Source organism: Pristiophorus japonicus, chromosome 20, assembly GCF_044704955.1.
Source record: "Pristiophorus japonicus isolate sPriJap1 chromosome 20, sPriJap1.hap1, whole genome shotgun sequence".
Lineage (NCBI taxonomy): Eukaryota > Metazoa > Chordata > Chondrichthyes > Pristiophoridae > Pristiophorus > Pristiophorus japonicus.
In genome coordinates this window covers 6,612,221-6,624,819 of record NC_091996.1, presented here as the reverse complement: position 1 = coordinate 6,624,819, position 12,599 = coordinate 6,612,221, and the positions used below count along the sequence as shown (strand labels likewise).

Sequence of the window (12,599 nt, the reverse complement as noted above, 5' to 3'; positions counted from 1 at the left end):
ATAGCTTGTATCGCATCTTTAACGACCTCAGGAAGTCCCAAAGCGTTTAGAATCATAAACATTTACGGCACAGTAAGATCCCATTCGACCCATCCTGTCCGTGCCGGCCGACAAGGAGCTATCCAGCCTAATTCCACCTTCCCGCTCTTAGTCTACAACCAATCATCATCGGCAGTACCTCGGAATCGAGGAGGACTTGCTTCCACTCCCAAAGTGAGTTCTTTGATGGCTGAACAGTCCAATACGAGAGCCACAGACCCGGTTACAGGTGGGACAGACATTCGTCGAGAGGAGGAGTCGGTGGGGCTGGTTTGCCGCGCGCTCCTTCCGCTGCCTGCGTTTGGCCTCTTCACGCTCTTTGTGTTGAGACTCGAAGAGCTCAACGCCCTCCCGATGGACTTTCTCCACCTCGGGCGGTCTGCGGCCAGGGACCCCCAGGTGTCAGTGGTGATGTCGCACTTTACCAGGGAGGCTTTGAGGGTGTCCTTATAACGTTTCCGCTGTCCTCCTTTGGCTCGTTTACATGAAGGAGCTCCACATAAAGCATTTGCTTAGGGAGTCTCGTATCTGGCATGCGAACTATGTGGCCTGCCCAGCGAAGCTGATCGGGTGTGGTCAGTGCTTCAATACTGGGGATGTTAGCCTGGTCGAGGACACTGATGTTGGTGCACCTGTCCTCCCAGGGGATTTGCAGGATCTTGTGGAGACATCGTTGGTGATATATCTTCAGCGACTTGAGGTGCCTTCTATACATCGTCTATGCCTCAGATCCATACAGGAGGGCGGGTATTACTACAGCCCTGTAGACCATGAGCTTGGTGGTAGGTTTGAGGGCCTGGTCTTCAAACACTCTTTTCCTCAGGCGGCCGAAGGCTGCACTGGCGCACTGGAGGCGATGCTGAATCTCCGCATCAATGTCTGCCTTTGTTGATAAGAGGCTCCCGAGGTATGGGAAATGGTCCACGGTGTCCAGGGCTGCGCTGTGGATCTTGATGATTGGAGGGCAGTGCTGAGCAGCGGTGACAGACTGGTGGAGGACCTTTGTCTTACGGATGTTAAGCATAAGGCCCATGCTTTCATATGCCTCAGTGAATACATTGACTATATTCTGGAGTTCAGCCTCAATGTGCGCAGACGCAGGCGTCGTCCGTGTACTGAAGCTCAACGACAGAGGTTGGGGTGATCTTGGACCTGGCCTGGAGACGGCGTAGGTTAAACAGCTTCCCACTGGTTCTGTAGTTTAGTTCCACTCCAGCGGGGAGCTTGTTGACTGTGAGGTGGAGCATGGCGGCGAGGAAGATTGAGAGGAGGGTTGGAGCGATGACGCAGCCCTGTTTGACCCCGGTCCGGACGTGGATTGGGTCTGTAATGGATCTGTTGGTAAGGATCATGGCCTACATGTCATCGTGGAGCAGACGAAGGATGTTGACAAACTTTTGGGGGCATCCGAAACGGAGGAGGACGCTCCATAGACCCTCACAGTTGACCGTGTCAAAGGCCTTTGTAAGATCGAAAAAGGCCATGTATAAGGGCTGGAGCTGCTCCCTGCATTTTTCCTGCAACTGTCGCGCTGCAAAGATCATGTCTGTTGTGCCCGGGACGAAATCCGCATTGTGATTCCGGGAGGAGCTCCTCGGCCACAGGGAGAAGACGATTGAGGAGAACTCAAGCGCCAACTTTCCCAGTGGCTGATAGCAGGAAGATTCCCCTGTAGTTGCCGCAGTCGGACTTGTCTCCTTTTTAAAAAATGGCCACAATCACTGCATCTCTCAGATCTCCCGGCATGCTCTCCTCCCTCCAGATGAGAGAGATGAGGTCATGTATCCGCGCCAACAGCGCCTCTCCGTCATACTTTAGCGCCTCAGCAGGGATTCCATCCGCACCCGTAGCCTTGTTATTCTTGAGCTGTTTTATGGCTTAGACTACCTCGTGCAACAACCAATCAAGTATTTTTGGAGTGTAGTCACTGTCGTAATGTGGGAAATGCGGCAGCCAAATTGCGCACAGCAAGCTCCCACAAACAGCAATGTGATAATGACCAGATCACATGTTTTGTGATGGAGATGGATATTGGCCCAGGACACCGGAGATAACTCCCCCTACTCTTCTTCAAATAGTGCCATGGGATCTTTTACGTGCACCTAAGAAAGTGGACGGGACCTCGGTTTAACGTCTCATCCGAAAGACGGCACCTCCGACAGTGCAGCACTGCACTGGGATTGTCAGCCTGGATTTATGTGCTCAAGTCCCCAACTACTGCACCAGCCGGGATTCGCGAACTCAGCACGAGAATCAAACCCGAGATCGTCTGAACTGTGTGGCTTAATGATGCTCCAAGTGGCGCCCTGACCCTCTAGTCCACAGGAGCAAGTAGGCAGGGTGGTTTTTATAAGTTGTGCAGGTAAACTTGGAAGTATAAAGGTATGAGATAGGAGACAGAGGGTATGATAGGGGTCTGAGATTACGGTATGGGATATGGGATAGGGGAAAGGGGGTATAGGGTATGCGATATGAGAATGGCGAATAGAATATAAGAATTAGGAGGAGCAGGCAATTCAGCCCCTCGAGTCTGCTCCGCCATTCAATAAGATCATGGCTGATCCTCTACCTGAACTCCACTTTCCTGCACTCTCCCCATATCCCTTGATACCCTTAATATCCAAGATGGTCGTTGGAGATGGGTAACGGAATTAGGGACCGAGGGCATGGGACAAAGGAGTATTGGATAGGGGATAGATGGTAATGGGCTGAGCTGTGGGGGAAGAGCAGGGGGGAGTGCAAATAGTTGGACAGCTCGCTCAGAGCCGGCACAGGCACGATGGGCCAAATGGCCTCCTTCTGCGCGGTATCTTTCCGAGATGTGTAGAAACATAGAAATTAGGTGCAGGAGCAGGCCATTCGGCCCTTCGAGCCTGCACCGCCATTCAATAAGATCATGGCTGATCATTCAACCTCAGTACCCCTTTCCTGCTTTCTCTCCATACCCCTTGATCCCTTTGGCCGTAAGGGCCATATCTAACTCCCTCTTGAGTATATCCAATGAACTGGCCTCAACAGCTTTCTGCGCTAGAGAATTCCACAGGTTAACCACTCTCTGGGTGAAGAAGCTTCTCCTTATCTCAGTCCTGAATGGTTTACCCCTTATTCTTAAGACTGTGACGACCGGTTCTGGAACTCCCCAGCAACAGGAACATTCTTCCTGCCTCTAACCTGTCCAATCCTGTCAGTATTTTATATGTTTCGATGAGATCCCCTCTCATTCTTCTAAACTCCAGTGGATACAGGCCCAGTTGATCCAGTCTCTCCTCATATGTCAGTCCTGCCATCCCGGGAATCAGTCTGGTGAACCTTCGCTGTACTCCCGCAATAGCAAGAACGTCCTTCCTCAGATTAGGAGACCAAAACTGAACACAATATTCTAAGTGTGGCCTCACCATGGCTCTGTACAACTGTAGCAACACCTCCCTGCTCCTATACTCAAATCCTCATGCTATGAAGGCCAACATGCCATTTGCCTTCTTTACCGCCTGCTGTACCTGCATGTCAACCTTCAATGACTGATGTACCATGACACCCAGGTCTCATTGCACCTCCCCTTTTTCTAATCTGTCACCATTCAGATAATATTCTGTCTTCCTGTTTTTGCCACCAAAGTGGATAACCTCACATTTATCCACATTATACTGCATCTGCCATGTATTTGCTCACTCACTTAACCTGTCCAAGTCACCCTGCAGCTTATTAGCATCCTCCTCACAGCTCACACCGCCACCCGGCTTAGTGTCATCTGCAAATTTGGAGATATTACATTCAATTCTTTCATCTAAATCATTGATATATATTGTAAGTAGCTGAGGTCCCAGCACTGAACCCTGCGGCACCCCACTGGTCATTGCCTGCCATTCTGAAAAGGACCCGTTTATTCCGACTCTCTGCTTCCTGTCTGCCAACCAGCTTTCTATCAACGTCAGCACATTACCCCTAATACCATGTACTTTAATTGTGCACACTAATCTCTTGTTGTGGGACCTTGTCAAAAGCCTTTTGAAAGTCCAAATACACCACATCCACTGGTTCTCCCTTTGTCCACTCTACTAGTTACATCCTCAAAAAATTCTCCTTTCATAAATCCATGCTGACTTGGACCGATCCTGTCACTGCTTTCCAAATGCGCTGCTATTTCATCTTTAATAATTGATTCCAACATTTTCCCCACCACCGATGTCAGGTTAACCGGTCTATAATTCCCTGTTTTCGCTCTCCCTCCTTTTTTAAAAAGTGGTGTTACATTAGCTACCCTCCAGTCCATAGGAACTGATCCAGAGTCAATAGAATGTTAGAAAATGACGACCAATGCATCCACTATTTCTAGGGCCACTTCCTTAAGTACTCTGGGATGCAAGCCCTGGGGATTTATCGGCCTTCAATCCCATCAATTTCCCGAACACAATTTCCTGACTAATAAAGATTTACATAAGAACATAAGAATTAGGAACAGGAGTAGGCCATCTAGCCCCTCGAGCCTGCTCCGCCATTCAACAAGATCATGGCTGATCTGGCCGTGGACTCAGCTCCACTTACCCGCCCGCTCCCTGTAACCCTTAATTCCCTTATTGGTTAAAAATCTATCTATCTGTGACTTGAATACATTCAATGAGCTTCAGTTCCTCCTTTTCGCTAGACCCTCGAACCCCTAGTATTTCCAGAAGGTTATTTGTGTCTTCCTTAGTGAAGACAGATCCAAAGTATTTGTTCAATTAGTCTGCCATTTCTTTGTTCCCCATTATAAATTCACCCGATTCTGACTGCAAAGGACCTACGTTGGTCTTCACTAATCTTTTTCTCTTCACATATCTATAGAAGCTTTTGCAGTCAGTTTTTAATGTTCCCGGCAAGCTTCCTCTCATACTCTATTTTCCCCCTCCTAATTAGACTCTTTGTCCTCCTCTGCTGGATTCTAAATTTCTCCCAGTCCTCAGGTTTGCTGCTTTTTCTGGCCAATTTATATGCCTCTTCATTGGATTTAACACACTCCCTAATTTCCCTTGCTAGCCACGGTTGAGCCATGTGTGATAAACACGCTGCTTTAAAAGTTTCCTTCAAACAGATAAACCTTCCCCCCACCCCCCCCACCCCCCCATGAGCGATTCAGACAGAATGCAGCGATGATTCACCTGGGGTAGCTGCAGTCACCACCTTTGGCACTCCATCCAAGGTCGTTTTCACCAGAACATTACGAAGCATCTCCAGCTCGTTGTCCCAGCTGAAGAAAAAGCAAACCGGAACACACATTGAATGTATGGTAAAAATGTGATTTTAAAAAATACATATTTACTCATTCACGGGATGTGGGCGTTGCTGCAAGACCAGCATTTATTGCCCATCCCGAATTCTCCTTCAGAAGGTGGTGATGAGCTGCCTTCTTGAACCACTGCAGTGCATCGTAGTAGATTTTTTTTTTATACAACCGAGTGGCTCGCTGGGCCATTTCAGAGGGCAGTTAAGAGTCAACCACATTGCTGTGGGTCTGGAGTCACATCTCGGCCCAGACCGGGTAAGGACGGCAGATTTCATTTTCTAAAGGACATTAGTGAACCAGATGGATTTTTACGACAATTCGATAGTTTCATGGTCACCGTTACTGATACTAGCTTTTTATTTCAGATTTATTTAATTAACTGAATTTAAATTCCCCATCTTGCAACCCCGGATTATTAGTCCAGGAACATAACCACTATAAGAACATTTGTAAGAAATAGGAGCAGGAGTAGGCCATTTGGCCCCTCGAGCCTGCTCCGCCATTCACTAAGATTATGGCTGATCTAAAAATGCTCCCGTTCCCAATTATAATTGGGGTTCGTTTCATAATTGTGGCAGTGGAGTTAGTTTGGGATCTGACGAAGGGTCACAGCCCGGAAACATTAACTCTTCTTTCTCTCCACAGATGCTGCCTGACCCGCTGAGATTTCCAGCATTTTCTGTTTTTATTTCAGATTCCAGCATCCATTAAGCTGGGTCATTGAATATCAAGCTGAAGCACCAGGCCCTGTAATATCGTGGGCGCACTAGGTCTGTGCAGCAGAGCAGGTCTCCAGTCATCCTGGTTCAACGCTTGACACTGGATAAAGGCCGAGCTCTGTCAAGCCCGTGTGGTGGCTGGTGTGCAACGGTCACCATACGTTAAAAAAAAATCCACGCACAGGCATCTTCCACCCCCTCATTTGGAGTTCAGGACTGGAACATCGGGTCCTTCATTGAAACACCTGTGAACTCTTGTGGAAGCAAGTCGTCCTCGTTCGAGGGACCGCCTATGACCACTGAATATATTTAAGGTGGAGACAGATTGATATTTGAGCAATAAGGGAGTAAAGGGTTATGGGGAGCGGGCAGGGAAGTGGAGCTGAGTCCATGATCAGATTAGCCACGATATTATTAAATGGCAGAGCAGGCTCGAGGGGCCAAATGGCCTACTCCTGCTCCTATTTCTTATGTTGTGCTCTTATGTTTATCCGCAGTATTTCGCTTTTGTATTAGTTTGGGATCGCTTTGGAGCCAGCACAGACACGATGGTGTCTCTTTCTGTGCTCACAACCTTCTGGTTATAACCAGCTCTTTATCAAAGGCATATCTTTGCGATTATCTTTTTGCAGCATCTCCAGACTACCAGATAAGGTTTGTCTTCGCACCAATGGTGGAATTTGCAGGGCTGTTCAATCCCCAATGCGACCGTGGGGAATCTCAGCCTTTCCGACATTTCACGAGGATCAAAGAAAGCACATTAATTCAGAAGACAAGGGGAGCAACCAAGCAGGCTGCATTCGAAGGTCAAAATCCATGCAGCACAACACCCGCGAGAGCTGGGACAGTGCCAAGGCTCCGACACATCTCCCGAGTCAGCAAGCCACCTACAAAAATAACCTGAAATCCATTTCCCTCGCTCCGATCCAACTTGTTTTATTGCGTGAGGACACAGTGGCATCTGCACAAGACAAATGGTTGGCATTTACAGGACTTTTGTAGGGGATAATAAAAATGCCACTTTTTTTTATTTAAAAAAAAGCGCAGTCATTCCGATATAGATTAAGGTCAGCGCTTGGCGGGCTGCACAACTATTATTGCAGCACAAGTAAAATGGTTCTCCAGCTTTTAGCTCAAGGTGAGGAGATTTCGCCCTTATCCTTCACTACATTTTGCACTTGACCAGTAAGTTGCGGAACATTTTAGTCGGGCAGGAGCACAGACCATTCACCGACGGAAATGGAAAAGCTAAAGTGGCAAGGAGACACGCGCTTTGGCAAACAGCTCATCACCCGCCACGTCTCACCAAATACATACACGGCACACTCCGGGCAACTCAAACCCCACACAGACACACACCAGGGCCAATAACTTCTCTGGGGTAAGGAGGAGGTGGGGGGGAAACTGGTGGTCACGTCTTTAAGGAACTTGCATTTATATAGCGCCGTTCACAACCTCACTCAGGGGCGTCCCAAAGCGCTTCACAGCCAATGAAGTACTTTAGAAGTGCAGTCACTGTTGTAATGTGGAAACGCGGCAGCCCATCTGCGCACAGCAAGCTCCCACAAACAGCAATGTGATAATGACCAGATAATCTATTTTAATGATGTTGATTGAGGGATAGATGGAAAACTGGGAGTGTCAGCCGAGAATCTGTGCTTGAATCTCTTGAGTGGGACTTGAACCCACAACCTTCTAGTTCAGAGGCGAGAGTGCAACCCACTGAGCCACAACTGGTACCTGATGCAGTGTTGGGAATTCCTGACTTAACGTTCTTGATAAGGACAGGTGTAAAACCTACCACTGATCGCTCAGCAGACACGTCTCGTTGGGCACGCACCACTTGGATGTCTGATTATAAATGCGAAGATTCTGCAGGCTGTTTATCAGTTCGTTAATCTTCTTATCCTGCTGGTTAATGATCTCATGATGACTGGCCAATGCGTTAAACAGCACTTCCCTCTCTGGGAGATGCAAGTGCCTGGAACGAAAGAGTGAAAGTTGAACAAAAATTAAAAACAGATACAATAGCGAAGATGAAACACAGCTGCTCCTCACAGGATAGTATGAAAACTAAATTCACCAGACACATACTTCGTAGAATTTACGGCACAGAAGTAGGCCATTCGGCCCATCGTGTCTGCACCGGATTTACAGCCAATGAAGAGCACAGACTGAACACTTGTCGAGAACCTTGGGTAGACCACTCTTATGCGAGTACTGTGCACAGTTCTGGTCTGCCATGTGCGGAAAAGGATATCATGGCACTGGAGAAGATGGAAAAAAAGAAAGATTTACAAGAATGATACCAGAACTGAGGTTATACCAATCAGGAATGACTGAACTGGCCGGGGCTCCTTTCTCTGGACTGAGGGGCGACCTGATAGAGGTCTTTGAGATTATGCAGGGGTTCGATAGAGTAGACGTAGAGAAGATGTTTCCAGTTGTGGGGGGGGGGGGGGGCGGGGGAGGGACCAAAACGAGGGGGCCATCAATACAAGATAGTCACTAATAAATTCCATAGGAAATTCCATGAGAGACTTCTTTACCCAGAGCGGCGAGAATGTGGAACTCGCTACCACAGGGTGTGGTTGAGGCAAACAGTATAGATGCATTTCACGTGAAGTTTGATAAACGCAGCAGGGAAAGGAATTAGAAGGATATGCTGATCGGGTTAGAAGGGGGCTCGTGTGGAGCATAAACACAGGCATGGACCAGTTGGGCCGAATGGCCTGTTTCTGCGTAATACTGTACACATACATGGAAACACATACATGCACTTTCTCAATTCCTGCAATGGTTAAGTGTGGACCTGCAGCACAGGTCTTCAAACTGCCGCCCCAGAACTCCAAGAGATCCGCAGGGTTAGGTATCCGTCTACTTGCCAACAGATTTCTGTATTTGAAGACTTTAGGTGAAATCTGCTGCTGCACACAAAAACATATTCCGCAACGACAGCACTGTTTGGGCAGCCCATACCGATTCTGAAAATAGAGCACCAGTCCCTGGGACTAAGTCAATATTTGCAGGCAGGGAAGGGTCCGCGTGAAGGCATCAATCCTTGCAGAGGATCTCAGCCGTGAATATATTCAGAGACTCAGCATCCACAACCTTCTGAGTGAAGAAATTCCGCCTCATCTCAGTCCTAAATGGCCGACCCCTTATCCTGAGACTGTGCCCCCTAGTTCCAGACACTCCAGCCCAGGGGGAAACAATCCCTCAGTATCTACTCTGTCAGTCCCCTTCAGAATCCAACATGTTTCATTGAGATCACCTCTGATTCTTCTAAACACCAGTAAGTATAGGCAAGTAGAAAGAGGCTGTTCTCACTCTGGCCTAAGTCCGCCAGAGAGGGAAGCGTTATTTCCAAGCCTCCAGCCCCACTACTCTCAAAAAGTTGCAAGCAATGGGAAAACACAGACACAAATAGGGCTTCAAGGGCCAGTTAACCGGAATTCGCGGGCAATGTCTGGGTCAACCCAAATTTACATAGTGGTTTTTCACGACCTGGGGACGTCCCAAAGCACTTTACAACCAATTAGGTACTTTTGAAGCGTGGTCACCGTTGTAATGTAGGGAAACGCGACAGCCAATTTATGCACAGCAAGATCCCACAAACAGCAATGAGATAAATGACCAGATCACGTGTTTTTTTAGCGATGTTGGTTGAGGGATGAGGACTCCCCATGCTCCTCTTTGAAATAGTGCCGTGGGTTTTTTTTTGTTTGTCGACCTGACAGAGGCAGACGGGCCTCGGTTTAGCGTTTCATGCGAAAAAGTCACCCTCCCAACGGTGCGGCACTCCCTCGGTACTGCCCCTCCGACAGTGCGGCGCTCCCTCGGTACTGCCCCTCCGACAGTGCGGCGCTCCCTCGGTACTGCCCCTCCGACAGTGCGGCGCTCCCTCGGTACTGCCCCTCCGACACTCCCTCGGCACTGCCCCTCCGACAGTGCGGCGCTGTCTCGGCACTGCCCCTCCGACAGTGCGGCGCTGTCTCGGCACTGCCCCTCCGACAGTGCGGCGCTGTCTCGGCACTGCCCCTCCGACAGTGCGGCGCTGTCTCGGCACTGCCCCTCCGACAGTGCGGCGCTGTCTCGGCACTGCCCCTCCGACAGTGCGGCGCTGTCTCGGCACTGCCCCTCCGACAGTGCGGCGCTGTCTCGGCACTGCCCCTCCGACAGTGCGGCGCTGTCTCGGCACTGCCCCTCCGACAGTGCGGCGCTGTCTCGGCACTGCCCCTCCGACAGTGCGGCGCTGTCTCGGCACTGCCCCTCCGACAGTGCGGCGCTGTCTCGGCACTGCCCCTCCGACAGTGCGGCGCTGTCTCGGCACTGCCCCTCCGACAGTGCGGCGCTGTCTCGGCACTGCCCCTCCGACAGTGCGGCGCTGTCTCGGCACTGCCCCTCCGACAGTGCGGCGCTGTCTCGGCACTGCCCCTCCGACAGTGCGGCGCTGTCTCGGCACTGCCCCTCCGACAGTGCGGCACTCTCTCGGTACTGCCCCTCCGACAGTGCGGCACTCTCTCAGTACTGCCCCTCCGACAGTGCGGCACTCTCTCAGTACTGCCCCTCCGACAGTGCGGCTCTCCCTCAGTACTGCCCCTCCGACAGTGCGGCTCTCCCTCAGTACTGGCCCTCTTTCAGCCTAGATTTTTGTGTTCAAGTCTCTGGAGCGTGGACTTGAACCCATGACCTTCGGACAGAGACGAGCATGCTACCCACCAAGCCACGGCAGACACTGTTTTCTAAAGCCGGGGCACATTTCCAAGCATTGCATCAGGAGCCACTCACTTGTGTTTCTTGTTCTTTTCCTGGTATTGCTCCCATTCCATATCCAACACGTCATTCACATCGTGTACGGCAAACTTCACATACTGATGCAGACGGCGAATTTCCTGCAAACCAAAGAGGGTCCAGTGCATTACTTTCATATTTTTCCCCGATTAACTTTCTAGAGCAAGAAAAAAAATGCTCAATGGGCAATATAAAAGAGTCAACAACTGATTTAGGAGAAAGGTTCCAGGGATGAGGGACTTCAGTTACGTGGAGAGACTGGAGAAGCTGGGGTTGTTCTCCTTGGAGCAGAGAAGGTTGAGAGGGGATTTGATAGAGGTGTTCAATCTCATGAGGGGTCTGGACAGAGTAGATAGAGAGAAACTGTTCCCATTGGTGGAATTATTAAGGATGTCATAGCAGCGCATTTGGAAAGAGGTGACATGATAGGTCCAAGTCAGCATGGATTTGTGAAAGGGAAATCATGCTTGGCAAATCTTCTGGAATTTTTTTGAGGATGTTTCCAGTAGAGTGGACAAGGGAGAACCAGTTGATGTGGTATATTTGGACTTTCAGAAGGCTTTCGACAAGGTCCCACACAAGAGATTAATGTGCAAAGTTAGAGCACATGAGATTGGGGGTAGTGTGCTGACGTGGATTGAGAACTGGTTGTCAGACAGGAAGCAAAGAGTAGGAGTAAATGGGACTTTTCAGAATGGCAGGCGGTGACTAGTGGGGTACCGCAAGGTTCTGTGCTGGGGCCCCAGCTGTTTACATTGTACATTAATGATTTAGACGAGGGGATTAAATGTAGTATCTCCAAATTTGCGGATGACACTAAGTTGGGTGGCAGTGTGAGCTGCGAGGAGAATGTTATGAGGCTGCAGAGTGACTTGGATAGGTTAGGTGAGTGGGCAAATGCGTGGCAGATGAAGTATAATGTGGATAAATGTGAGGTTATCCACTTTGGTGGTAAAAACAGAGAGACAGACTATTTGAATGGTGACAGATTAGGAAAAGGGGAGGTGCAATGAGACCTGGGTGTCATGGTACATCAGTCATTGAAGGTTGGCACGCAGGTACAGCAGGCAGTTAAGAAAGCAAATGGCATGTTGGCCTTCATAGCAAGGGCATTTGAGTACAGGGGCAGGGAGGTGTTGCTATAGTTGTACAGGGCCTTGGTGAGGCCACACCTGGAGTATTGTGTACAGTTTTGGTCTCCTAACTTGAGGAAGGACATTCTTGCTATTGAGGGAGTGCAGCGAAGATTCACCAGACTGATTCCCGGGATGGTGGGACTGACCTATCAAGAAAGACTGGATCAACTGGGCTTGTATTCACTGGAGTGCAGAAGAATGAGAGGGGACCTCATAGAAACGTTTAAAATTCTGACGGGTTTAGACAGGTTAGATGCAGGAAGAATGTTCCCAATGTTGGGGAAGTCCAGAACCAGGGGTCACAGTCTAAGGATAAGGGGTAAGCCATTTAGGACCGAGATGAGGAGAAACTTTTTCACCCAGAGAGTGGTGAACCTGTGGAATTCTCTACCACAGAAAGTAGTTGAGGCCAATTCACTAAATATATTCAAAAGGGAGTTAGATGAAGTCCTTACTACTCGGGGGATCAAGGGGTATAGCGAGAAAGCAGGAAGGGAGTACTGAAGTTGCATGTTCAGCCATGAACTCATTGAATGGCGGTGCAGGCTAGAAGGGCCGAATGGCCTACTCCTGCACCTATTTTCTATGTTTCTATGAACCAGAGGACACAGATTTAAGGTGATTGGCAGAAGAACCAAAGGCGACATGAGG

The 12,599-nt window shown here is 49.4% G+C and overlaps 1 protein-coding gene across 1 annotated transcript in view; it reads right to left on the bottom strand.

The window, feature by feature from the left end:
- LOC139233074 (nuclear pore complex protein Nup214-like) overlaps nt 1-12,599 on the bottom strand; it is a gene marked incomplete at its 5' end in the record, with an annotated part of 130,875 nt that overhangs the window by 101,662 nt on the left and 16,614 nt on the right. Inside the window, 3 exons of the mRNA XM_070863594.1 lie at nt 5,175-5,263; nt 7,820-7,999; nt 10,810-10,913. Of these exons, the coding sequence (XP_070719695.1) occupies nt 5,175-5,263; nt 7,820-7,999; nt 10,810-10,913 (373 nt within the window). The remainder of the gene's footprint in view (nt 1-5,174; nt 5,264-7,819; nt 8,000-10,809; nt 10,914-12,599) is intronic.